The sequence below is a fragment of the Balaenoptera borealis genome (genome assembly GCF_965194805.1).
Source record: "Balaenoptera borealis genome assembly, chromosome: 1".
NCBI lineage: Eukaryota > Metazoa > Chordata > Mammalia > Artiodactyla > Balaenopteridae > Balaenoptera > Balaenoptera borealis.
In genome coordinates, this window is record NC_138860.1 from 134,093,829 (window position 1) to 134,121,740 (window position 27,912).

Genomic DNA, 27,912 nt, shown 5'->3' on the forward strand with positions numbered 1-27,912 from the left:
TTTTCCCCCCCCACCATATTCTACATTTGAGGTAGAATATGGTTTATTCAAACATAGTTTATTCCTTGATGTTCCACACTTTCTACTAAAGGCCTCAAATTATTTCACAAACCATTCACTGTAAAGAGCCTCATCTAAACTTCTACCTCATTCTTTTACATTCTATTTCATTTCTAGTTTCACCTACACCCTCTTCTCATGATCCATAGAGAAACCATCCTCACTACTCCCTCTCCTCAACCCTATTGTTGAAAATTTTCCCTTTAAATTCCCTTTGATAAACTTCCTTTTGTCTTCTTCTGGAAACACTAGATTCATTCAACACCTTTCCTATGAACTTCAGTTTCTCCCAGTCTCCCCATCTTCATGTGGACAAAGGACTGAGGGATTTTCCTCAAATCCTGTCAGTTTTTGTATAATTAAAATGCCAGTCTTATTTTGCAACTCATTATCTGCATCCCAATACCACTGATTAATTTCATCCACTTCCAAATATTACTACAACTTTCGATAGACTTTCTAGATTTTACATCCACTTCCATAGATAAGTGACTTTAACATTCAGGTTCGGGGCTTACCCAATCCATTCACTTCATGGTTTCTTGACCTACTTGATTCCACAATACACTCTATCACTATGGCATATCGTAATTTGAAACATGGTCACATGCTGGGTTTCACTTTCCCTTGGCATTTCTCTACTAACAGATCATGACACACAGATACCCTATTTCTGATCACAGCATTTTTACCATCCATGTCTTCCACTAGGCTATCCTCACAGAGTTGTCTTTTTGCTCTTCCTGTGATATCTGGTACCTAAATACAGTATTCCCTTTTTCTGATCATACTTCATTCATTTTCCACCTTGAATCACATGATCAGCTATTTGCATGCACCTTATACACTTGCACTCTCTTGAACTTTCATCAGAACCTTGATGCTAATTTTCCAGCATGACCATAACTAATAACTGTTTTCTTAGTTTTGGTGCTCTTCCATGGAATGTTGCTTCAGAACCACAAAAAATGATGACACGGTTTCCTTCAAAGTAATGCCATGTTGTGCCAATTAGGCCTTCATTGTTACTCAGCAATGCTTTTACTCATCTTTTATTGAACTATCCTGATTTGATTATTCCTTTCCCATCATTCTATTAAATTGAATTTTAAATACAGCATTTAAAATTCATTTACTATGTGAGTTTCCTTTATCTTGGTACATTATTATCCAATGGAAACATAAAGATAAATAAAATGTAATCACTCATACTCACTTAGAAATTGGATTGACACTGGCTTCAATAATTGTTAAACACTTACAGCACTTTATGTTTTCTGGAAATTCTTGTACACCTAAAATTAAGAAAATAGTACATAAAATATACTAAACAATAGTTTTAATATTAAGAATAATTAATTAAATACACAGTGTAAACACCATATGGGTAATCACATGTAAGAATAATAACTTATTAATATAATACGTTAGTGTTATATAATATACGTACATTTAAAAAATAAAATATGAGTGTTAAATAATATTTTATGATAGTAATAATTGGAAATTAGATATAAAATTGAGAACAATTTAGCATAGGATATACCTTGGCTGTTTACTAATCTAAAGAAATTAAAATGGTTGGGATTATTTAGTTATTATAGTGCTGCTACAAAAGAAAGGGGAAATCAGCAGATATAAGAAAACAGAAAATAAAATCTTTACTCCCTTCATTTTGTAAGATTGAGAAGATTGAACATGTACAATGTAAAGATACCTAAGGAGAATTCACAAAACCGATAGATATCCCCAAACTATTAAGAAGCTCTAACACATTTTATGCATCTCTTCTTTGGCACAGAGTGCAGCTCTACATCTGCCTGAAAGGGTGACAAGGTGAGCAACCCTTCCTGGGGTCCTCTCTGGAGTCTCTGAGGTAGCCAGCCTGGCTGACTGCCCTTGGAGAACTGCTCAACTGCTGTCACAGTTGTGCTGTTGGCTATGTGACAGAAAAACACAAGTTTTTCTTACTGGAAATCAGTAAGCCAAAACCCAATCCATAAATTAGGATTTTATTCAGAGGAATAAAAGACGTGGAGGATGCTTCAATCAGTTGATACAAATGAATTAAACATAGAGTTGGCCCTCCATATCCACGAGTTCCACATCCACGGATTCAACAAAGGGCAGGTAGAAAATATAAAAAAAAAAAACCCAAACTCAGAAAGTTCCAGAAAGCAAAACTTGAATTTGTTACGCACTGGCAACTATTAACGTAGCATTTGCATTTCATTAAGTATTATAAATAATCTAGAGGTGATTTAAAGTATACAGGTGGATGTGCATAGGTTATATGTAAATACTACGCCATCTTATATAAGGGACTTGAGCACCTGCGGATTTTGGTATCTGCAGGGAACCAACCAGTTTTGGTATTTTCTGGAACCAATCTCCCACAGATACTGAAGGATGATTGAAATAAGCCCTACAAAAATTAGAAGGGAAAACAACTCTATGAAGCCATTCCTATATCCCTGCAGTACTGCTTGCCCTCAATTTTTGAAACTATTGTTAAGCGTTTAAAAAAATGTCTATGAAGTACTAGTCCTGCCAAGTACTTCATATATGACAGAAGGATAAGGAACACTTTGTGGTAGGATTTAGTTGAACTTTTTGATGATAGATGATCAAGAAAGAAAACCCCTGGGGCTTCCCTGGTGGCACAGTGGTTGAGAATCTGCCTGCTGGTGCAGGGGTACACGGGTTCGAGCCCTGGTCTGGGAAGATCCCACGTGCCGCGGAGCGGCTAGGCCCGTGAGCCACAATTGCTGAGCCTGCGCGTCTGGAGCCTGTGCTCCGCAACGAGAGAGGCCGTGATGGTGAGAGGCCCGCGCACCGCGATGAAGAGTGGCCCCCGCTCGCCGCAACTAGAGAAAGCCCCCGCACGCAACGAAGACCCAACACAGCCATAAATAAATAAATAAAATAAAAAAATTAAAAAAAAAAAAGAAAGAAAACCCTCCACCTTCCTAGATTCTGTTGACCTAGATCACCATGTCCACAGGATTTCAAGGTCCAGAGAAGCAGCAGGAGGAGAGCCAAACCAAACAAGTCATTTACCAATGCAAAGTGAGGGTATGAAAGATGGTGTGGAGGTGTTTCTCATGCCACTTCTCTCTATGTGAAGATTCACCAGAAACTGTGCTGTCCTAAAATTATTGCTGAAGTATTTTGCCTTCTTAATAAAAACCCAAGGAAGTTTAGGAGCACCATTACATATGAATTGAATGAGAAAAGCAATTACCCTTTTTGGAAAGGTCATAACACCTAGAGCTGCCCTTATTAACTAGAGGTTAACAAAATGGCACAGAAGTCAATAACATAACCCTTAGCTATCCTCAACTTTTCCCCTGAGCATTCATAGTCACTTTGGATATCTGCAACCAACAGGAGTATAAAGCTTTTTCTTTTCTCCCTTTAGCTTTTTCTGCCCAGTTACCTATCTGGGCTCATTACAAGCCAGTGTGCCTGATGCCTTATCTCCACAGGTGCCTGCATTAGGATGATATTTCCTGAAATTATGTGTAAACCAAGACATGGAAGCAGAAGCAAATTAAAGTACGATTTTAAAGAAAAGACTGTAGTGTATCTCTTTATCTTCTGCTGAAAATGGAATTCCCTGCTGTGGTGAAAATGCTACCACATTATTTGTTAAAAACAAAACAAAACAAAAAAAACTCATGTTGTTTACAGTTAAACTTAAAATTGTTCAGAGAAGAGTCCATTGGATTAAAATGGAATCCCAACTTTATAATTTACTGTTTGGATAACCCTAGGCAAGTCATTTAAATGTTCAATGTCTTAGTTTCTTACTCTGAAATATGATTATTATATGAATGGTTTCATCAGAGAGTTGCAGAGAGGATTGAAGGAGATAAAGCAAGTAAAGTAATTGGCACAAAGTGCTGAATATATGTTATCTATAATTATTAGAAACAAATAGAAGCAGAGGGTGTCCGTCAACAAAGGAACCAACAATCATGTCGAGATGAGCTGGCTAGTATAAACTTGTAAAATTTATCTACCTAAAAGAACAACAAAGAGGTAGGAATTAGTGTGCTGAAAAAATATCTCAATATCTTATCAATATAATAGCTGCAATAAATGCTCTTGCAGATGGGAAGTAAATAATAAACATATATTTATAAATAAATATTTGTATGTTATAATGTAAATATATAAACATATATAACTAGTCTACGCTGAGCAATATTTTTGTATTTTTGTAGAGGTTTTTATAGCTGCTTAATTTGCTTATGAAAGTCAGAACACATTTGGAAAAATAGGTTGCCAGGGGAACTTTACCATATATACCAATATATGGACCTTAGACTTTAGGAAAAGTTCTTAGAGCATATCTTTAACTTATAGTTCAGTCTAAACATGGAGAGGTACTAAAGCATAGTATTTAAAAGCACGGGTTGGAAGGATGACCTAATCTCAGTATTGTTACTTAACTAGCTGTGTAATCTTAGTCAGACATTTTAATATTTGAACGTCACTTTCTCATTTCTTGCCTAATTCAAAGGGTTGTTCGGATTATTAGATAGCATGTTGTAAAGCACTTAGTATCATGTCAGCCACTTAATAAGTATCTAATAAATACTAGATAAAATTCATGTGTTAATAAGAGGAAAGTTAACTTACATTTCTTTATGCCACTGTATAAAATAATTTAATTCTCTTAATAATCCTATGAGGAAGATATATTAGGCAATATTATTTTCATTTTATGGATGAAGAATCACGCATCCACAAAGATTAGGTGACTTATTTAAATACCTAATGGATGTTTATAGATGGGAACGAATATAGGTGGGATTTATTTAATTTTTTTTAACACCATGTCTATTGTTCCTCTTTATTATGTTACTTTATTACATTACTGATTAAAATTGTTTACAGTTCCTCTTTATTATGTTACTATATTAAAAATATAGAGCCCACATTTTTTTTAAGCATCTTGCTTCTTTTCTTTTTTTTTTCTTTTTAATTTATTTTTGGCCGTGCCAAGCGGCTTCCAGGATCTTAGTTCCCGGACCAGGGATCAAACCCGCGCCCTCGGCAGTGAAAGCGCGGAGCCTAAACACTGGACCGCCAGGGAATTCCCCGTACAGCTCACATTTTTATTAACCAATTTTTGAGATTGGTCTGTCTGGTCCTCTGAAACACAGTGTGTTTGATTTTTAAAAAGGTTATATATACCTATATTTATACACATATATATTGATATATATATAAATATACACACACTATTCAATTCTAAAAAAGTTCATACACACACATTTTTTTAAGATTAACTTTGTTTTGATTTTCAAATTATGCATCCAGAGATAGGACTTCACTTTAACAATTTATCTTATTCCAGCCATTTTTATTTGTGATTACTGTAAAAAACAGATTCAAGTATTTGTAGGCCATGCAACTCAAGTTTTAATCCCTATTTTTCAGTTGAGACATCACATAAATTTTCTAACACAGGCTTATAAGAAATTCTCTTCTAAAGGCATTATAAGTTCAATTCTTTTGGGAATCCTGGAGATTCAAGCTCATTGTATCTAGCTTAGATTCAAACCTAGGTTGCACAACAAATAAAGACTGTACTCTGAAATAATTACACTGGAAGCACTGTGTTTTACAGGCAAAATGATATATTTAGTTTAAAAAAATGAACAATTGCCTCATTCACAAATATCAGATGACATCAATAGATATTTACCCTTCAAATTAGGACACTGTGGTAATATTTTCGCAATACATTCACTTCAGTAACTATGCCATAAAATCTATTTTAAATATGTTCACAGAAATTCTGACAAATGAGAAATAGCATTTCTGCATTTTGAACTTAAAACACCTTGTAAACAAAGCTTTCAATGCAATGGAGTTATGCAAAATTATGTTAATAAGCTATTAATATCTTGAGGAAGGAAAGATGTAAAAGTCTACTTTATCTGATTTTTTTCTTTGTCGTTCCCCTTTTAAAAGAATTAGGTTGAGAAAGCTCCTGCTTGCTCAACTTTTAATTATTCAAGAACTAATCCACTTTGTGGAGCTTTTATTTTTCTATTTCCTGCTGTCTCCATTTGACCATTGCAGTGCTCAGCCATTCTTCCACCAAAGAAGGAAAAGGGGAGAATTCTGAAATCATCAAATGTGGCTCTTTCTTTCTTAACATGGGAGAAGTTGAAAGTCATGGCTACATTTAGATTTTAGTATATTCAGTTAATTATTTTTATTTAGACTACCCTTTCTATTACTAATGCAGGCAACCAAGTCTTGACAGGAGAATCTTAAATCTGTAAGTAGTATAGTTTTCAACTTTATTTAATTATAAAAAGATTATTGATGTCAAAATGAAAAAAATCAAAACAAAAATGTCACTAAAATTGTGTTAGACTTTAAGTTGGTTTTAAGTTGGTATTAAAGTATGAAAGCAAATATTTTTCCCAATACAGTAGATAAGTATGGAATCTAAATGTGGCAAAAATTTGTGATAATCAAATATAGAACCTAACATTAGCAAAAGCAACACTGATTCCTATGTCATAAGTGGAAAATCCTTTAAAGGCAAACCTGAGTGTAAGACATTTCTATAACATATAGCTATCTTTTAATATCACTCTTTGAATATATTTAAATAGTGTGTTATAATTTTTAGCTGTCCCTGTCCACTCTTTCATCTGAATCCTCAATCTAAATATTATCCATAGAAACACATTTAAATTCTATCATCTGCGTGAAAGTTTGTTCAACTATTTTAGTCCATATGACCTTCTCTTCTTAAGACTAGCGTTTTAGATTGTATTCTTTCTGAAATTAAATAAGACTGAAAAATAATGAGACACAATATATGGTTATAAATTGAAGAATTATCACTTTATCATCTTGTCTTATGTGGTTCCCTGATATTTTAATTATAAGGTCCCTAAAAGGGAAAGTCAACATTCAACAAATATTTATTGAGTGTTTACTCTGTGTTAGAAATTGTATTAAACATTGGTGATACAGTGTAAGAAAAATGGATACATTCTCTTCATTTGTGGAGCTTATATTCTGGCAAAGGAACACATACAATAAACCATAGAGATAATTAGCATACACATGAAATACATTAAATAGTATTTAATTTTTGAGACATGCTATGGAAAATGGAATTAGAGCAGAATAAAGATAGATCAGAAATGCCTGAAGATTTCAAACTTAACTAGGGTGATTAGGGTAAGCCTTATTAATTGGAAAGATGGCAGTTGAGAAAAGACTTGAAGAAGGCGAGAGAGATAGGAATACAGATATCTGGAAACTGAAGGTGGACAGTAGGAGAATTTTAGACAGAGTGAATAGACAGTGAAGATTAATTATTCCTGGTGTATTCTAGGAATAGCAAGGAGGCCAGCGTGACTGGAACACAGTGAGGAAGAGAAGAGTAGCAAAGAATTAGGTTAGAGAAGTAATAAGGGGTGTATGATGGGGACGGGGGTGTCGACTCATGTAGGGGCTCTCAGGCCATTATAAGAATGGTTTTTACTCTGAATGAAATAGACATTGAAGGATGTGTGATATAGTCTGATTTATAATTCTAGAGGATCACTCTGGCTCCTGAGTAGAGTGGTCTTTCTGAAAGGGAGGTCAATTCGGTGTTATTGTAATAAACCATAAGGAGAATTGATGGTGGCTTGCATCAGGGTGGTAGCAATGGAGAGAGAAGGAAGTGAGTGAAATCTGGATGAATTTTGAACATAAGACCAATAGGATAGCATGATGGATTGGATGAAGAGTATGAAAGAAAAAAGGAAATCAAGGACAACTCCAGGTTCTTTGTCTTAAGCAACTTGAATAAAGGAGTTATCTTGAACTTAGATGGGAAAAACAATATGTGAAATAGGTTTTGGAAAGAAGATAAATAGTTCACTTTTGGACATGTGTAATTTGAGATGTCTGTAAGATTTCTAAGAGAAGATGTCAGATGGGTTTAGGAGAGAGGTCTAGACTGTAAATTTCAAGATGTAGGATTCATTATCATTTAGATCAGGGATCCCCAACCCCCAGGCCATAGACCAGTATCGGTCTGTGGCCTATTAGGAACCGGGCCGCACAGCAGGAGGTGAGCAGTGGGTGAGGGAGTGAAGCTTCATCTGTATTTACAGCCGCTCCCCATCACTCGCATTACCGCCTGAGCTCCACCTCCTGTCAGATCAGCAGCGACATTAGATTCTCATAGGGGCACGAACCCTACTGTGAACTGCACATGTGAGGGATCTAGGTTGCGTGTTCCTTATGAGAATCTAATGCCTGATGATCTGAGGTGGAGCTGGGGCAGTGATGCTAGCACTGGGGAGTGGCTGCAAATACAGATTATCATTAGCAGAGAGGTTTGACTGCACAGAGACCATAATAAACAAATTGCTTGGAGACATATCAAAACCCTATCAGTGAGTGGCAAGTGACAAGCTGCATCTGATGGCAGGCTTTATAGTGGCAAGTGAGTTGATGTACCTCAATTGTACAGCTGCATCTGGTGATAGGCTTTAAGTCAGAATCCGACACTTATTTTAGTCCATGTGTGGCTCGCCCATTATTTTATTTACCACTTCCATCCACGCCTCTTTCAGCACTGCACAGTTGTCTCAGTCACAGTTTTGGTAAGCCCACAAGCTAACCCTAGTCAAAATGAGTAAAAAACAAACATCACTGGAGAGCTTCTTTGAAAAGGGGGAAAGACCCAATGATGAGATAGCAGAAGACTCTAAGACTGCCAACAAAAAGAAAGCTGCATTTAAAAGAAAATACCAAGAGTCCTACTTAAATTACGGGTTCATTGCAACAGTTGATTCACATACTCCAAGCCCGCGTTGCATAGTATGTGGCGACTGGCTATCCAACGAAGCCATGAAACCTTCAAAACTGCTTCGCCACATGGAGACCAAGCACCCTTCATTAAAAGACAAACCTTTGGAGTTTTTCAAAAGAGGAAAAACATGAACACGAAGAATGGAAGCAATTATTGAATGCTGCCACTTCATCAAATGTGTCTGCACTGAGAGCAGCAGCCTTAGTGGCTAACCGCATTGCTAAAGCTAAGAAGCCCTTTACTATCGGTGAAGAGTTGATCCTGCCTGCTGTTAGGGACATTTGTCGTGAACTTTTAGGAGAGGCTGCAGTTCAAAAGGTGGCACGTGTTTCTCTATCGTCTAGCACCATAACTAGACGAATTGATGAAATAGCAGAGGATATTGAGGCACAATTGTTAGAGAGGATTAATGAGTCACCGTGGTACGTCATCCAGGTTGACAAGTCTACCGATGTTGACGACAAGGCAACAATGCTTGTTTTTGTGCCATGGATTTTTCAGGTGGATGAGCATGAGGATACATTATGTACACTTTTGTTGCCAACCAACACCACAGCTGCAAAAGTATTCAAGTCTTTGAATGATTACATGTCAGGAAAACTGAATTGGTCATTCTGTGCTGGTATATGCACGGACAGAGAGGTTGCCATGACTGAACGGCTTTCTGGTTTCACTACTCAGGTCAAAGAGGTCGCTTCTGAATGTGAGTCTACACACTGTGTCATCCATAGAGAAATGCTGGCTATCCGAAAAAATGTCACCTGAACTTAAAGACGTTTTGCAGGATGTGATTAAAATTATCAACCACATTAAAGTACATGCCTTAACTCACGTCTGTTCCTGCAGCTCTGTGAGGAGATGGACGCAGAGCACACACGTCTTCTCTTATGCACAGAAGTGAGATGGCTTTCTAAAGGTAGATCACTGGCCAGAGTTTCTGAGTTATGAGAGCCACTCCAGAGATTTCTTTCAGAAAAACAGTCACCACTAGCAGCACATTTCAGTGACACAGAAGGGGTCGCAAATCTTGCTTACTTGTGTGACATATTCAACCTGCTCAACGAACTCAATCTGTCACTTCAGGGGAGAACGACAAGTGTGTTCAAGTCGGCAGATAATGTGGTTGCATTCAAAGCCAAACTGGAATTATGGGGGCGATGAGTGAACATTGGGATTTTTGACATGTTTCAAACATTAGCAGAGATTTTGAAAGAGACGGAGCCAGGGCCTTCTTTCTCCCAGCTGGTGCATGATCACTTATCTCAGCTTTCAAAAGAGTTTAAGTATTACTTCCCAACCACAAAAGACCTCCGAACTGGGAAGGAATGGATCCATGACCCATTTGTGCATAAGCCAGGTGAATCGACTTTCTCTGTGCTAGAAGAGGATCAACTGCTTGAGATCATAAATGATGGTGGCCTTAAAAGTATGTTTGAGACAACTTCAGATCTCCATAGGTTCTGGATTAAAGTCAAGGCAGAATAACCTGAGATTGCCATAAAAGTACTGAAAAGCCTGCTTCAATTTCCAACATCCTATCTTTGTGAAGCAGGGTTTTCTGCAGTGACAGCAACCAAAACGAGATTACGGAGTAGATTGGACATAGCAACACACTTCGGGTGTCACTGTCTCCCATCACCCGCAGATGGGACCATCTAGTTTCAGGAAAACAAGCTCAGGGCTCCCACTGATTCTGCATTCTGGTGAGTTGTATAATTATTTCATTATATATTACAATGTAATAATAATAGAAATAAAGTGCACAATAAGTGTAATGTGCTTGAATCATCCTGAAACCATCCCCACCCCCACCCCGGTTTGTGGAAAAACTGTCTTCCACAAAACCGGTCCCTGGTGCCAAAAATGTTGGGAACCGCTGATTTAGACAGTATTTAAACCATAAGACAAAATGTGAGCACCAGTGATGTAAATGTAGATAATGAATTTAAAAGGACAAGGGGCTGAACCATGAAATACTCCAAAATGAGGTTGGGGAGAAGAGGAAGAATCAACATAAGAGACTGAAAAACATCAATCAGTGAGATGGGAGGAAAAATAAGAGTATTGAATCCTAGAAATCAAATGAAGAAAATGTGTAAAGTAGGAAGAAGCGTTCAACTGTTTCAAATGATGTTGCTAGGTCAAGAAAGATGATGACCAAATATTGCCTTTGGATTTAGTAATGAGGAGATCTGTATGACCTCATCTGGAATTGTTTTGGAGTAGAGGGTTTAAAGACTGGGGTGGGTTTAAGAGAGGATGAGAGGAAAGAATTGTAGATAGAGGATATAGACAACTCCATCTAGAGCTTTTGCTGCAAGGGGGTGAGGGACTATTAAGGGAAGAAAATCCAAGAAATTTTCTTTAGGACAGAAGACATAATAGCATGTGTGTATACTGATTAGAATAAACAAGTAGAGAGGAAAATCTTGATGATATGGTAGAGACTGAGGATAATTTCTACAGTGATATCCATGGGTCAGCAAGAGGGAATGGTTATCCAGTGGAGAGACTGGCTTTAGAGAGAAACAGGAGTAGTTTACCTGTACTAATTTGGCAGAAATGAGAGAATATGGGTGCAGATGCTGGTAGATGAATTGATAGGATGGTGACAGTCTGGAAATTATCCTTCGAGAGTTTTGATTTTCTCAGTGGAGTAGGATAAATAACCATGAACATGGGACAGGAGATGTGGGAGTTTGAAGACAGAAGAGAACATGTGAAATAGTTACCAGAAGAGAATGAGCATCAATAGACAAAGAAAGTACAACATGATTGTTGGGAAGCATTAAGGCTCCACTTCAGAACTGCAATCATGAACTTAAAGTCATATCAATCAGTGTGACTGTTTTCTTCCAGATCTTTTCAGCCATAGGTAGAGAGCTGGATTCAGTCAGGGTTGTAATTTTACTGAGCATACATAGATATATAAAAGAGAAGCAAAGGTATCAAGGGGGTCATTTGCTGACTGACCACAAAATTCAAGCCATGCAAAAAGGGCAGAGCAAACATCAAGGTTGAGAGAATTCATGAAAAGGTGGTGGTACTAATAGATTGGTAGTTCTGATGGGGTCAAAGGAGGGTTGGAGTGGTATAAGAGGGAGTGTTCTGGAAAGATAGGAGGATGGAGTCAGTTGACATTCAATTTCTTGATATTCCTGACAGTACCTAGATCAGACCTAGGAAAACAACAGAAACTGAGCAAGTGTCTATTAAATTGGATCTAATTATATCTTTGCATCAATATCCTGAAGCAATGAAATAAAACACTACAAACATGGAAAGAAACACACGATCTTAAGTACAGATGCTTTAGATTCAAATTACCTTTTCTAAGATTAAACAGGTAACTCTTTTCATACAAAAATAATATAAAGGACTTCCTACAAATACCAAATTTTAAATGATTTAGTGTTCTCTCAAATGCATTAAAGTTTATGTTTATTACTTTACAAATTTTATATAAACCTGTACACATGATAATAGTTATAGATAGTGCATTTTGAAATGCTTCTCTGAATTCTCTGAATTTTAGAGGTATCATCAGCCCAAATGGTCTACCCTATGATGTAAGTGCCATAGGCTGAAAAACGATTAAAACCTTAATTTTATAGTTTGTATAAAAAAGGAGGGATATATATTGATAACACTTTAATATTTTCATCTGATATTTTAAATGTGATACCAATTTTTATATATTTTTTTCAATTTTGAGAAAGCAGGCAGGTTTTCGGATATCTAGTAAATTGGATTAGTTTTAGGAGCAGAAAGAATGGAATTTACTGAGGAAACATTATAAGCACTTTTCTTTAGTTCATCTTCCAAACAATTTTATAAGATGATTTATTATTGCTATTTAAACTAATGAAGAAACCGAGGCTCGGAGGTTTTGAAACCAGGCCAAGCTTATTCCAAACACTATCACGTTATATGTTTATTAAGCTGCCTCCATCAAATCCAGGATTTAAACTATTTGAGGGTATAAATTTTAGCTACTCAAAATTGACAATGCAACATTCATAATAGAGCACAATATATTGGATTTGTTCCATACATACTCTCCAGGTCAAATACAAACAGCCCCATCTTTCTAGAACTCTGAGTTTAATGCATACTCAAGATTGACCATGTGGCATTCTTATAGGGGCACTGTAAACTGTATTTGTTCTCTGATTACCTTTGGTCAAATTTCAGATAATACTATCAACTTTCTGGAACTTTGAGTGCATTGCTCAGGTCATAATGTTCTTTATTTCTGAATTTATTATACTGACAAGTGTTATAAGCTTAGTTCCAAATCTATGTCCTCTTTATATATAGTTCAACCAATAGCTATTAGAAGGAACAAATAAGAAGAGGGGGTTACTCAAAATAGGCAGAATGTCGATATGAAGACTTGATAACTCATGGTCTGATAATAAAGGAGGTGATGGGAAAAACTACAAAGTTAATACCAGAACTCTTAAAGTCTACCATTCTTATTTTGTGTAGAGGAAAGCGTCTACACATACTAAAAAAATTTAATAACACAAACCATAATGAACTCAAGTCAACCTGGAAAGGTTCAATTGCATTCATTATACTCATTGAAAGAAAATAATGTGATATGAAACATTTTTGGAATAATTTCCATTCAGAATGATTCAAATAAAATTTTAAAATTTGAGGTGTAAAAGGATAAACTGTAATTTTTTTTGGAAAATTATTTTGTGTATAAACCCACATTCCCCAAGGATATCTGGTAAATGAGGCAATACTCTATTATGTAGGAAGTACTGATTAGAGTTAGATTTCAGAGACACAGTCTATTATATGGGAGAAAGCAAAAGCATCCAGCAATTAGGTTAGTAAATTTGGGAGAAAATGTACAGGCCAGTCATATATTAAAGACACAGAGAGAGAGAGAGAGAGAGAGAAAAGAACAAACAGACTGGAATGATTTGCTTTACCTCCAACCCTTCAAGTGAAGGGAGCCAAGAACTCAGGAGGAACCCAAGCAAGAAGAGTTAAAGGTCTCCTGTAAGACTCTGCCTATTTTAGTGGCATTATAAAGAGAAAAGCCAAATGCAGGTGAAGTAATCAATACTTTGAGGCAATCATGCAACTGATTCTGCCTTTAGGACATGTCTGTCTAGAGAAAATTTTGAGAAATCTTTATGACCTTGACCAACAAGTTCTTTTATAGAGGAATGAATAAGACTTAGTCAAAAGGAGTTAAAATGACACCTGCCCTCCCCACCTTCCCTCCGCTTCAACAACAAATATATTGAGTCACTACTATATTAAATGGACCTATTTAATAATCTTACCTCATTTTTGGCTAATGATTTTTTTTCAGTCATTATCAGTCAACTGCTTTACTGAGCACTTACTATGCCTGCACTTTGAGAGTGGCTGTTGTGAGTCTAGAAACAGTGCAAGGTGCAGCAGCTCTTTTCAGGAGTTTATCCTGAAGCTGCGAGGGAGTATGGCCTAGTAGAGAGAGAGGACTCACAATGCTTCATTGCCAGTTCAATTCTGTTATTTTACAAGTTCTAGGAATTACTGGGGCACACGAAGACAGGTTAATCAATCAGCTCAGGAAAGACTCTGCTGACTCTAGGTTACAGAGCCCAACACAGACGTCAGAAGGATGAGGTGGGGGGGGAGCAGTTCCTTTCTCCCTTATATTTAAATATATTACCAGATTGGAAGCTCTATCCCCCATGGAGTAAGTGCTGGCAACACATATAAAAATTATGTGTTGGTTTTATTTCCTCATGAAGACATTAGAAAGAGTTAAAAATCCTGGCATCTAGCTAAGAAGGTGGCAGGAGAACAGACTTGGTTTTTGTTGCCATCATATTCCTCTATGGAAATAGAGGAGTCAATCCTCTATTTTAACACTATAATCTTGGGCAGAAGTAGACTCTGTAGAAAGGAAAGTAGTCTTACAGTGAGGGAAGTGCTAGTGATTTTCAGATAAATAGCACATTAAGAGCATTGAAAGTGAGGTATTTAATAGGACAAAATAATAAGTTTTACTCTAAACAAATGGCCTAATGATTTGCCAAACATCAAAGAGCATATTTATTGCTAATTGAAAACAACTGCAGGGTAATAATTTCTCCCCAACCCACATAAGGCATCCCAAAATAGACTTCCTTAAGAATTTATATATACACTACTAGAGTCTCTATTCTTTTCTGAATATGCTCAAAATTTTAAAGATTTTCATCATTTAACTGGTTACCCATATCTTCTTTCTCTAGTGTGTTTGAGAGAAACTCCCCCTCTTCACTGAAAGCTGAAGATATTATTTGTCTTCAGTGTTTTGTATGCATTTGGGGAATGGGTGGAATAATTGGCAAGTCAGTAAAACACATAATAATACCTTCAACTCTGATCGCCTTTCATTATAACTAACAACAGTGATTTGGCCCACTATGATGCTGTTCAAATTCATTCTTGTATAGAAATAAGTTTTAGAGGATGAGAGAAAAATCACTTAATTGCTGCAGAATTAGGAAGCATTTTCACATTAATTCATTTTCATTGAAGTCCTTAAATTAGAGTGTCATAGTCTCTCTGAAGCTATGACAAATCAACAATCAGCTTAAAACTGAATCACTGCCCAATTAAACCTTATCATTCATTATCTTGCTTTATCATACAAAACAATTTACTCCATTATGACCATGTATCAGCTCTGCAAACAGGAATAGACTATTTATTCAGATACCACACTATCATAAAATGCAGTTATCTCTGATGGACATAAGATTATAGTTTTACTGTTGGATTAAGATCTGAGGAAGAAAGGATAAAAGATCCATTGGCATGGAAAGCCAATGATTTACCCATGGATTGCTGTATGTAATTTTTGGGAATTTTCCTTAGAGAGGAAGGATGATTTACACGCAGCATGAATATTTATTTATCTCTCTCTCTCTCTCTCTCTCAAGAAAGATAAAGGTTAATGTACTTATTTTTAAAAAGAAAGACTAGAATCTTTATTGAACACAAGAGGTTGAAATCTGCTTTCAATGTTCAAGCATATAGAAATCACTAAGATACAGTATTTGTCCTAGAAAAGCCTATAATGTAGTGAAGAATAAAGAATATTATTAGATGATCCCTAGCCTGTACTCAGTAATCTGAGAATATGTATTTTTATCACAAGCAACCAAGAATATTTTAAAAATTGACCATATCCTAGGCCACAATGTGAAAGTCAATGAATAAAGAGAAATCATCCAGACTATGTAGTCTGCAACATATTTCAATAAAAATAGTATGATAACTAAAAAAGCTGCAAGTTTATTGGAATACTAAAAACAACTGAGTAAACTGTAAGAAAGTAGGAGGGGCATAATAAAAAAGCTGCAGTATAAAGTAGAAAAATAGAAATTAATTATTTAAAAAAGCCAGCCAACCAACCAGTATTGAGACAAATAAGTCAAAAAAGTATTATTTGAAAGATTAGTAAAGTAGAAAAACCTCTGGCCATATGGGAGATAAAAACATACAAGATAGATGGAACAATTAAAAAACGTTAAGAATACAAAGAAAGAAACAGCCATGGATATGGTAGAGATTTATAAAACACGTAAAAGAAGTCTATTGACAATGTTTTACAATAAAATTGAACATCTGGATGATGGAATAGATTATTTCCCAGGAAATTATAACTTATAAAAAAGTGATCAAGAAGATATAAAGGGATGTGGATGGACCTAGAGACTGTCATACAGAGTGAAGTAAGTCAGAAAGAGAAAAGCAAATATCGTATATTAACGCATATATGTGGAATCTAGAAAAATGGTACAGATGAACCGGTTTGTAGGGCAGAAATAGAAACACAGATGTAGAGAACAAACGTATGGACACCAAGGGGGGAAGTGGGATGGGGGTGATGGTGGGATGAATTGGGAGATTGGGATTGACATGTATACACTAATATGTATATAAGAACCTGCTGTATAAAAATAAATAAAATTCGAAAAAAAGAAGATATAAAGGTATAAGGATGGGAAAGAAAAGAAAATTGTCACATGCAGATGATATGACTTTATACACAGTAATTCAAAAGAATCTACTGGTTATACATTAGAACTTACATTTCAGCACCATGGCTGATTGTAAGATCAAAATATCAAAATTAGCAATGTTTCTATATAGGATCAACTAAAATTTACTTAAAATTTCTAAAAGGAATACTCGAATTCCATGGCGGTCCAGTGGTTAGGACTCCACGCTTCCACTGCAGGGGACACGGGTTCGATCTCTGGTCAGAGAACTAAGATCTCGCATACCGTGCAGCATGGCCGGAATAAATAAATAAATAAATAAAAATAGAAGGAATACAATTTATAAAACTAGACACTTAAAACTACTCAGAGATAACTCTAATGAAATGTGTGCAGCTCTTTCTTGAAAGAAATCACAACTTTATTGAAAGACACAAAATAAGATCTAATTAGAGGTAAGTACCATGTTCACGGATTACAATACTTACTATCACAAAGACATCAATTCATCCCAAATTAATCTTTAAATTCAAGACAATTAAAAAAATTCTAATAGATTGTTTGTGAACTTCAACAAGTTAACCTAAAATTTATATAAAGAACTGAGTACCAAGAACAGCGAGACACATTTTAAAAAGAAAGAAGACTTGTATTATCAAATATTAAAACTTAATATGAAGTTATAATGTTTAGAACAACGTGATATTGGTACAAGAATAGGCAAGTAAGCTGATGGAGCAAGACAAAGAGTTTGGAAAATGTCTTCTATATGTAAAATAGGTATATTCATAAATTAGTGAGAAAACAAGAGACTAATAAATGTTGATGGAACAATTAATCATCTATTCATATGGAAAAAATAAATTTTGATAATATATAGCACAAAAGATAAGTTGCAAATGAATTAAAGGCCTAAATGTGAAAAGAAAACTAATAGTTTTGGAAGAAAATGTAGACAAACATCTTTATGATATTAGCATATGAAAGAATTTCTTAAATAAGCTGTAAAAATACAGCCCAAAAGAGAAGAGTGATAAATTTTAGTATATTAAAATTGGCAACTTCTCTACAACTAATGGCATCCCGAGCAAAGCGAAAAGACAAACCACAAACTGGGAGGTGATATTTGTAACCTATTTAACCAATAAGGGATTAGTGTTCACAGTATATAAATCTTTCAAATCACCAAGAACCTAACAAACAATCCAAAGTAAAAATGGACCAAAAAAGTCAATTTGCAGAGAAAGATACTCTACACTTGCTAATAAAAAGAAATGAATAAATGCCAACTTCACTGGTGATTAATGAAATATAAATTAAAATATTGAGCTATCCTTATATATCCATCTGACTGGCCAACATTTAAAATATCAAATAACCCCAGGTATTAGCAAGGCTATGGAGCAGTGGGAACTTTGGTACTATGCTGGTGCAATTATATTCACATTGATCATTAAGGACAAATTTTAGAAACATAATGTAGAATGAAAACTTGCAGAATAACACACACAATGCGTTAGCACTTCATTGAAATTTTAAACACACTAACTCAGAGGAAGGAAAAAGGGATGGAGATGAGAATTTACAAGTTTCATTAAAGAAAAGCTAGAGTGTTATATCTATAATAAATGCCATCACTTTAATCTACATGGTGGGCACACTAGTGTCTCATATTATTTTCTTCATGCTTAAAATGTTTACTGTTAAAAAATTAAAGCTACGTAGATTTTTTTTTTGTGCCTGTGTTGGGTCTTCGTTGCTGCGCATTGGCTTTCTCTAGTTGCAGCAAGCGGGGGCTACTCTTCCTTGCTGTGCGTGGGCTTCTCATTGCAGTGGCTTCTCTTGTGGAGCACAGGTCTAGGTGCGTGGGCTTCAGTAGTTGCAGCAGGCGGGCTCAGTAATTGTGGCTCACGGGATCTAGAGAGCAGGCTTAGTAGTTGTGGCGCACAGGCTTAGTTGCTCCGTGGCATGTGGGATCTTCCTGGACCAGGGATTGAACCCATGTCCCCTGCACTGGAAGGTGGATTCTTAATCAGTGCACCACCAGGGAAGTCCCTACCTAAATATTTTAATATAACTAAGTGTCAAGTGTTTTCAATACTAAATTGAGTTTTGAATGATAAGTAAGTTTGAACCAGGTGAAAAGAGGTGTGAAAGGTGATTTAGGCAGAGGAAATTATATAAATAGAGTCACAGAGTTATTGCAACAGCATTAAACATTTGAGGCAGCTCTTCAATATCTAGACCATAAAGTTAAAAAGTACAAATCATCTTTGTGAGATGTGCAGATGGAATGGAAGTGTAGGTGGTCAATTGTGGGAACTTTTAATGCTGTGTTAGGGAGCCTATGCTCTAGCCTAGATCAACTGAGGTATCTTAAGTAGGAGAGCCACCTAGTCATATTTACAATTTAGAAAGTGCTGAAGCTACTTTGTGGAGGATAGGTTTGGGAATGGTGGTGGCGATAACGGGAGGGGGAGACCAATTAGAAGGCTATGTTAACCAGTCTTGGAAAGAGACAAGACACTAAATTAACACGGTAACAATGGGAATGGTAAGAAAGAAACAGACTAGACATACATTTAGGAAGTAAAATTGGTAGAATTCGGCGACTTAATGCATATGGGAGTCAAAGGAAAGAATGGATTTTTGCATTGAATATCTGTGTGGATAATAGTAACATTAACAGAAAACTGGATATAATGGAGGAAAAGCGGATTGGGGTGGATGATGAGCTTCATTTTAAATACGTTATGTTTGGAGGTGTTTATGGAACATATTATAGCTATGTCCAGCCTGCAGTTGGCTATACTAGTCTAAAGTCAAGGGAAAGGTCAAAACTTGACATGAAGTAGTCATTCTCCCAAGAACAAGAATATTAAATATATTTCTATATTGAAGGTTGGAGCTGATTTTAGTGGTTACTCATCACTTATTGCAGCATCATTTCTGTCTTTTCCAGCACTCAGTTACAACATTTAACAGATCCCAGTATAAGAGGTGGGGACCCTACACTATGCAGGGTCCCTAATGTAATATAATATAAAAATATATATTTTAAAAGAAGTATAATGTTTATTTACCTACCAGACATTTACTGAGCACCTGCCATGTATAGGTATTGTGTTAGTAGCTCCAAATAAAGAAATGAATAAGATAGTCTCTGACTTCAAGGGTTTTACAATCTTGTCAAATACATAGGGATATATAGAAATTAAATTACAGTATACCTGAAACTAACACAACATTGTAAATCAACTATACTCCAGTAAAATTTAAAAAAAAAATTAAAAATAGAATTGCGAAATGATCCAGCTATTTCACTTCTGGGTATTTTTCCAAAGAAAACAAAAACACTAATACAAAAAGATATATGCACCCCAATGTTCATTGCAGCATTATGTACAATACCAAAGATATGGAAGCAACTGAAATGTCCATCCACAGATGATTAGATAAAGATGTGTCATACATATACAGTGGAGTATTACTCAGCCTTAAAAATCTCTGAAACTGCAACAAAATGAATGGATCAAGAGGGTAGTATGCTAAGTGAAATAGAGAAAGACAAACACCGCATGATCTCACGTTTAGAATCTAGAAAACAAAGCAAAATGAAAACAACCTCATAGATACAGAGAAAAAAATGGGTGATTGCCAGAGGGGAGGGCATGGGGACTGGGAGAAATAGGTGAAGGGGAATAAGAGGTAAAAACCTACAGTTATAAAATAAATAAGCCACGAGGTTGTAATATACAGCATAAGGAATATGATCAATAATACTCTAATAGGGGCTTCCCTGGTGGCACAGTGGTTGAGAATCTGCCTGCTAATGCAGGGGACACGGGTTCGAGCCCTGGTCTGGGAAGATCCCACATGCCGCGGAGCAACTAGGCCCGTGAGCCACAACTACTGAGCCTGCGCGTCTGGAGCCTATGCTCGGCAACAAGAGAGGCCACGATAGTGAGAGGCCCGCGCACCGCGATGAAGAGTGGCCCCTGCTTGCCGCAACTAGAGAAAGCCCTCACAGAAACGAAGACCCAACACAGCCAAAAATAAATAAATAAATAAATTAAAAAAAAAATACTCTAATAACTTTGTATGGGGACAGATTGTTCCTAGACATCTTGGTGATCATTTCATAATGTATGCAAATGTCAAATCACTATGTAGTACACCTGAAACTAACATAATATTGTATCAATTATACTTCAATAATAAAAAACTGTGTCTTTTAAACAGCCAAAAAATTTGAAAATATCAATAAAATAAAATTTACCTTTTGAAATATTAAAAAAATAAATTACAAAATGAAACGGAAGTATAAAGATATACAGAGGAAGAAGCAATTAATTCTCTTTGTGTATAGGATGTCAGGAAAGTTTCCCAGAATACATAACATCAGAGATGTCTTTTTAAAGGTGAAGAGGACTCTGGTTGATGAGGGACAACAGTGGGAGGAAGAAATATTTTGGGCAGAGAAAATAGTATCATTTCTTGTGTCACAGTAACCAGCCTGATGCATTTGAGAATGATAGCTTGGCATTACCTGGGGATGAAATGGAAGGGAGATGGGTTCGTTGGCAGTGTGATTTGAGAGGTAGTGAAAGCTATTCACAAAAAATTTCTAGATACCTTTCTGCCCACAATAGTTCACTTATCTAAAGGTTTTAATATAAAATAGTATTTTTAAATTATGGAAGGTGGAATGGTGAATTAGGATAAGTGGAATAATTAGACATGACAAGTAAAGATTGGAGGCACAGGCACAACCAAGATCAGATTTAACTTCAGGCTCCAATTGAATTAATTTCATAAAGGGTCACTCATCAAATTCCAACACAAGTCAGGCAAGTGTTTACCTAGATTGACTAGCAATTGCATGAGTCCCTGCCTCCAAATAAACATTCATTTTCTGTCCCTAAATCCCAATACTGATTATATTCTCTCATGACTTGACTCTTTTCCACTGGGGCTATTCTAGCCTTGTCAAACTGTGATGCTGACACTGCATTTACTTTCTGCAATCTGCTCTTTCTTCACTTGACAGATTCCCAAAGGATGTATTACGCTCCTTAAGTAACTGTCTAGGTCTCTGCTACAGAATTCAGTGACAGCTTTTTAGGTATGATTTTGTGAAAGGACTGATGTGTTGAAATCTTTTACTGTTTGTGTCACTTCTAGCAATGGCTGATATGTCATCATGCTCATCAAACCTTTTGTACTATACTAACCTTGCAGAATGATTTGCCATGCTTTGCTCTGTCTTTTTCCACAGTACAGCAATCATAAGCATAGCTAAAAGTCTAAAAGCCCCTAAATACTACTTACTAGGACTTCTAATGATGCTCACAGACTTACTTCTAAGTAGGAGTATAACCTGCAGTTTACATATTGACAACACAAATTTCTTGATGCAAGAGGACCGCTAGGAGATGATTATAATGCTCATAAAAATGTCATATTTCTTAGGAGTTTTGTGTTTATATTTGGTGATGAATTTTCTTCTGATTCTCTTTAAGAACAAGATAGATTTTTTATTTACATGAACTATCCAGCCAAACCTGCATGAAGGCCAAGGGATGTGTTATATTTGGTCATATGACATTTCTCAGAAATTGTAATTTGAAAATAGAATTTGATGTGTGAATGTATATAAATAGCATTATTTGTTATTAAAATACAGAACTATCAATTCATAATAATATGTGACCTGTAAATCTATTTTTAAAAGAATAAATGTAGGCCTTTATGTCATCTTTCAATGGGCCTAAATCTAGTTGCTGTTCTCTCTCTAAATCGGCAAATGGTCCTTTTAGGATTGGCTTCCTGAAAACCCTCTAAGTGATAAATCAAGTTGGTATAGAAAGATGTGTGTGTCCCCCATTTGCACTCTATTTGAAAATTTTATTTATTTATTTATTTTTGGCCACAACACACAGCATGTGGGATCTCAGTTTCCTGACCAGGGATCGAACCCGTGCCCCCTGCAGTGGAAGTGCAGAGTCTTAACAATTGGACTGCCAAGGAAGTCCCATGCACTCTATCTGTTTCCTTCAAATGAAATGCTCTCCTTTATTCAGATGCTACTGTGCTTCATGGAATTCCTCAAGCCATATGCATTACTTGAACTCTGATATTCATTGATTATTTGTAGGTGTTAGTCTTCTTTCCCCAGTGATACTGTAAACTTTTCTATGACTCTCATAGACTTGAATTGAAGAAATCACTAGCCATTTAAACTGGTACATTTCAACAAATGTTTGATGTTCCAGAAGGACCATTCATTCGTGAATTCATTCAATAAATTTTATTGAACTCTTACAATGTGCCACACACTGTTTTAGGCAGCAGAGATGTATCAGTGACCAAGACAACAATAAAAAATTAGAATATCACTGAATTTTAATTTTAGTTAGGGGAATCTAGACAATACATAAACAAGTTAAAAATATAGTATGTCAGTTTCTCATAAAGACTATTAAGAAAATAAAACAAGGAAGGGACATAGGGTTTGCTTCTAGTGCATAATAAGACCAGTTATTTTGAAGTGCACAATATTGTATTGTTAACTATGGGCACTATGTTGGTTGGATGGCAGATCTCTAGAATTTATTCATCCAGCACAAATGAAACTTTATACCCATTGAATAACAACTCTTATTTGTCCTGTCTGGGCTTGGTTATCATTTCTTAGGGTAACTTAACTACACTGACTGGATTATGTCCTACTAGTATGCATATCCTTCACCTCCAATGTATCTTCACACTCAATTGTTTATTTAATCATCCATAATTATTTGTTTAATGTCTAACACATGTACTAGAATGTAAGTTCCATAAGGGCAGGGATCTGTTTTGTTGATGCCTGTTCCTTTGGCACCAAGCATATTGACGGAAGTTACCAAAGCAATACATACATACACACACAAAGTTTAACCGACTAGCTTAATGATGAAGGGGTCATGTTTTATATCCTCGTAGTGCCTAGACATAACTCTTTTTGACTGATCCTTGCTTTATTGTAATAAAACAGAAAGCCAAGTTTGTATGGAAGGAAATGAGGATTTAATGAACATATTAGGATGCAGGAGACTCCCACAAACATTTAGAAGAAAAGATCATCAACATGAATATCAACAAAATCACCAGACATAACAAGTTTGGCCAAAAATATAACAAATACTACTGAGCACTTATTATTCACCAGGCATTGCTCTAAACGTTTGAGATACATCAGTGACCAAAACAGAGTAAAATCCCTCCTGCCACATAATGGAGTTTGCATTTTGGGGCAGGAGAAGATAGACAAGACCATAAATAATCAGTAAATCATATATATTGAGAAGATGGTCAGTGCTATGGGAAAAAATGGAGCAGAGTAAAGGAAACTGGGAATTCAATTCCAAGAAGGGTTAACGGGTGGGCCTCATTGAGCAGGTGATACTTGAGACATGTTGGAAAAAATTTTACCCTGAGAATGAGGAAAATAAGCAGTGTAAAGTCAGTAAAATAGTCTAGAAAAGATTAAATCACATATCTGAATGCAGAGGGAAATAAGGCCTGAGTGAGTCAGGGACATTAGTAAGAGGGGAGAGAAATTTTCTGTCTTCGATTTATAATTCAGGATTTAGCTTTTCATCAAAAATTAAGTTAGAGTTGCAACAAAATCAAAGAAAAAGTGTATATCATTTGCTAAGAGAAAACATTAAAACATATTTTCAGTTAAAAAATCAAGCTATTTAGAAATGAAATGAGAATCTTACCATTTTTACTGATGTCGAGTTCTTTAAGGTTAACTAAACTAGCAATAGTGGTTGGCAGATTTGAAAGGTCATTGTCAGGAATACTTAGTTTTCTTAGAGCTTGACAGTTGAACAATTGCTGTAAAAAGAAAATAATAATTCGTTAGATCTCAATTTGGTTAAATCCATTCATATATAAACTTAGTAACAAAATTCAATTCACCATCTTTACAAATGTGATAGTAAAAGGGCCCAACCCCAAAAGGCTCACCTTCTTCCACACCCATCTTCTGGATTCTCTTCAGAGTTTTTTCACATTCCATCACCATGTTAGTACCTCCCTACTCTCTGCTACCCACATTCACCACCCAAGGTATTCTACTTTTCCCCTTCTGTTTAACATTAGTGTTCAATTTGCCACTGAACCAATTGATTTATTTTTTTCTTTGAAATAACTTCTGGAGTAGCCCCGTCCTTTTTATTCTCACAGCTATCAGGATTACCTCAATTCTCTTTCTCCACAACCACAAATTACTTCCATTTAATCATGTTGAACAGTTGTTTATCTGACATGCAAGAACTGCAATACAGTTGAATACATGAGCTCACATTTCTTTTGTGTGTCCCCACGCTGCTTCATAAATATCTACCAAATGAAATATTTAATCTCTGATACTTGGTGAAAAATAACCACTAGTGGTTGGTTCACTTCTGCCACCAATCCAAAAGTACTAGATGGGGAAGAGTCAAGTGTTAATGCAATGGTTCCCAAATCCAGCATGGTTTTAATCATTGGTGGGTGAAGATGCTTGGTTAAAATGTGGGTCCTTGGGCTTTACCCAAAGAAGTACTGATATGGTGGGTCTGGGATAAAGATCAAAATCTTCATTTTTAACAAACACTCTAGTGATCTGGTTATTTTTATGTAGTTGTTTCCAGTATCACATTTCTGGAAACAATATGGTTAGATTTTTTAGCTATGTCCATCTCACTTGACTACTCAAGACTTGAACAGCTGGGACAGAATTTTTGATTCATTTCTGGAAGAATTATCTTAATGAGATCTTTTCTGTTTGACATTTCTAATTGTGTTTTGCTGAATTTCCACAGATGAAGTCTCTGGTATCCATGACTATGCAATTGGCCCACAGTACATTTAACTGTTGCTTGTTCTTAAATGTAATTCATAATTTATAGGCAAAACAATGTAGTATGTGGTTGTTATTTCTTAACTCATTAGCTTTTTAAAAAATAGATTGTGCTGGTTATTACTTAAGATAAAATACGTAGTTTCTTGCTTTTGGCTGACTTGCTTTTGGCTCCTTACAAAGATTATTTGCAATACTTCATGTAGTACTAGGATTTCAATATTCTCCATAGAAATGTTGCTACTTCTTTTTATAAAGTCTAAAAAAGAGAACTTTGATGGATAGTTTCCACTAACTACTAATTTTCCCTTTAAAAATAGAAAAAAAAAATGCCTACACTCATGGCCAAAGTTAATTTAAGTTTTCGTCCAGTCTCTATCATTCTGTTAGGACCATTGCACTACATGCAATGTGGTTAGTTATAGATGCATATATTAAAAAAATCAATTGCCTCTTGGCTGATACTGGTAAGATGTATTAACTACTTTTTAGTCTGATTATTATAACCATTTTATGTAAAATTCAGACAAATTATTTTCAAAACTGTTTTTTGCTTTGCAAATTCAAGCCTCATCTCAACTAAATACTCAGTTTATCTCAAGAATTACTAGAGGTCCCTATATTCTTCTTCAATTTTAAATGAAGCCACATCAGGAACAAAAGATTTGGGCACTCCTGAACACCCTATTACATAAGAGAATCCAAGATCCTAAGATCTTGAGAGAGGCTAAGAGCATGGCATTTGGAATCAGATTCATGTAGATTTAATCCCCACTTATCTACTCACTTGCTGTGTGATCTTGGGAAAATTACCTAATATCTCTGAATTCTATCAATTTCCTCATCTGTAAAATGGGGACAATAACATTGCCTAACTTGAAGGATTGTTGAGAGGATTAAATGAGTTACTATATGTCATCAGTTCTAAGTCTTGCACTTTTTCATGTATTAACATCTTTGCTGTTTGGGATTCATCTTCCAATCAACATTGTTATATTTGTAAGCAGTGTTTTTTTTTTCTTAGTGGTACTACAATAATGGTAATGGTGTTTCTTATAATCAATGGCCTTGAATTTGATGAAATGAATTACTTGTAAAAGTGTAAAACTGTGTTTGGCACATAGTAAGAGCTTGATAACTGTTAGCAATTATTAATATTTATATGTTAATACAGAAACAGAAATATACCTGTATAATAATCTATTTCTTACTTTTCTAGATGAAGAGGTCTCTGAAGGCAGGAGTCATGTCTGATTCATCTTGGTGTCAACCTGTTTCACCTTTGTATATATCAAAGTGACTAGCACAGTGTCTTTTACATAGTGTATGTTGCATAAATATCTTTGAAAGTATACTTAGATAAGTAAAGAGAAAATGAAGAGAGTGCTAAGCTCCAGCTGAGAGTGGTACTTCACTGGTTTGGAAGTTTCAGACAGATAAACAATCTCAGTGGAATCTAAATTTAATAAACAAGCAGTGAACTCTTGAATATGAGTCATGATGTCTATAAAGTGGCAAAGAAATTAAGAAGACATTTTAATGATTCTTTCAATATTCAAGTTTTGAATGAAAATGATGTAAAGAATGATCATGAAATAGCTGTAATTCTTCAATATAGTATAAAACAGCAACTCTAATAGCTAATTAAAGTAAGACTCTTAATGACTATGCCAAGGTAAATATCAGATATAATGAAAACACACTGGTAGAATATCTGCCCTCAGTTATGTTGATGATGGTGACAAGGTTGACTCATGAACGTATTTCTGGAAGAGGTAATAAAAAATGGATCACCTAAGAGCCAGCACAAATTAGCCAAATGAAGGCTAAAGAGAGATAATGTTGTATTTGTAGCATCTAAAGATACTCCAAATTCAAAGACTGTGTAACTCAAACTAGTTTCAAATATTTGCTTGACAGCATGAGGATATTTGGATCATGGAGTGAAATCTCTGCATCCACAACATCTACATGCATTTAAAATATATTTATTGAATACCTATTATATAGTATGGTCTATGTTCAGCTCTGAGGGTAAGGATGTGAAAAGATACCCGTCAATTTCTATTTTCAGCAGCATGGTGGACTAAATATTCAAA

At 35.6% G+C, this 27,912-nt stretch overlaps 1 protein-coding gene across 5 annotated transcripts in view; it reads right to left on the reverse strand.

Annotated features, from left to right (window-relative positions):
- LRRC7 (leucine rich repeat containing 7) overlaps window positions 1–27,912 on the reverse strand; it is a 519,751-nt gene that overhangs the window by 278,157 nt on the left and 213,682 nt on the right. For all 5 annotated transcript variants that reach the window (XM_082356466.1, XM_082356465.1, XM_082356469.1 and 2 more), the window contains exons 4-5: window positions 24,687–24,804; window positions 1,277–1,355 (exon numbers count right to left, since the gene is read on the reverse strand). In XM_082356466.1, coding sequence (XP_082212592.1) covers window positions 1,277–1,355; window positions 24,687–24,804 — 197 coding nt within the window. The remainder of the gene's footprint in view (window positions 1–1,276; window positions 1,356–24,686; window positions 24,805–27,912) is intronic.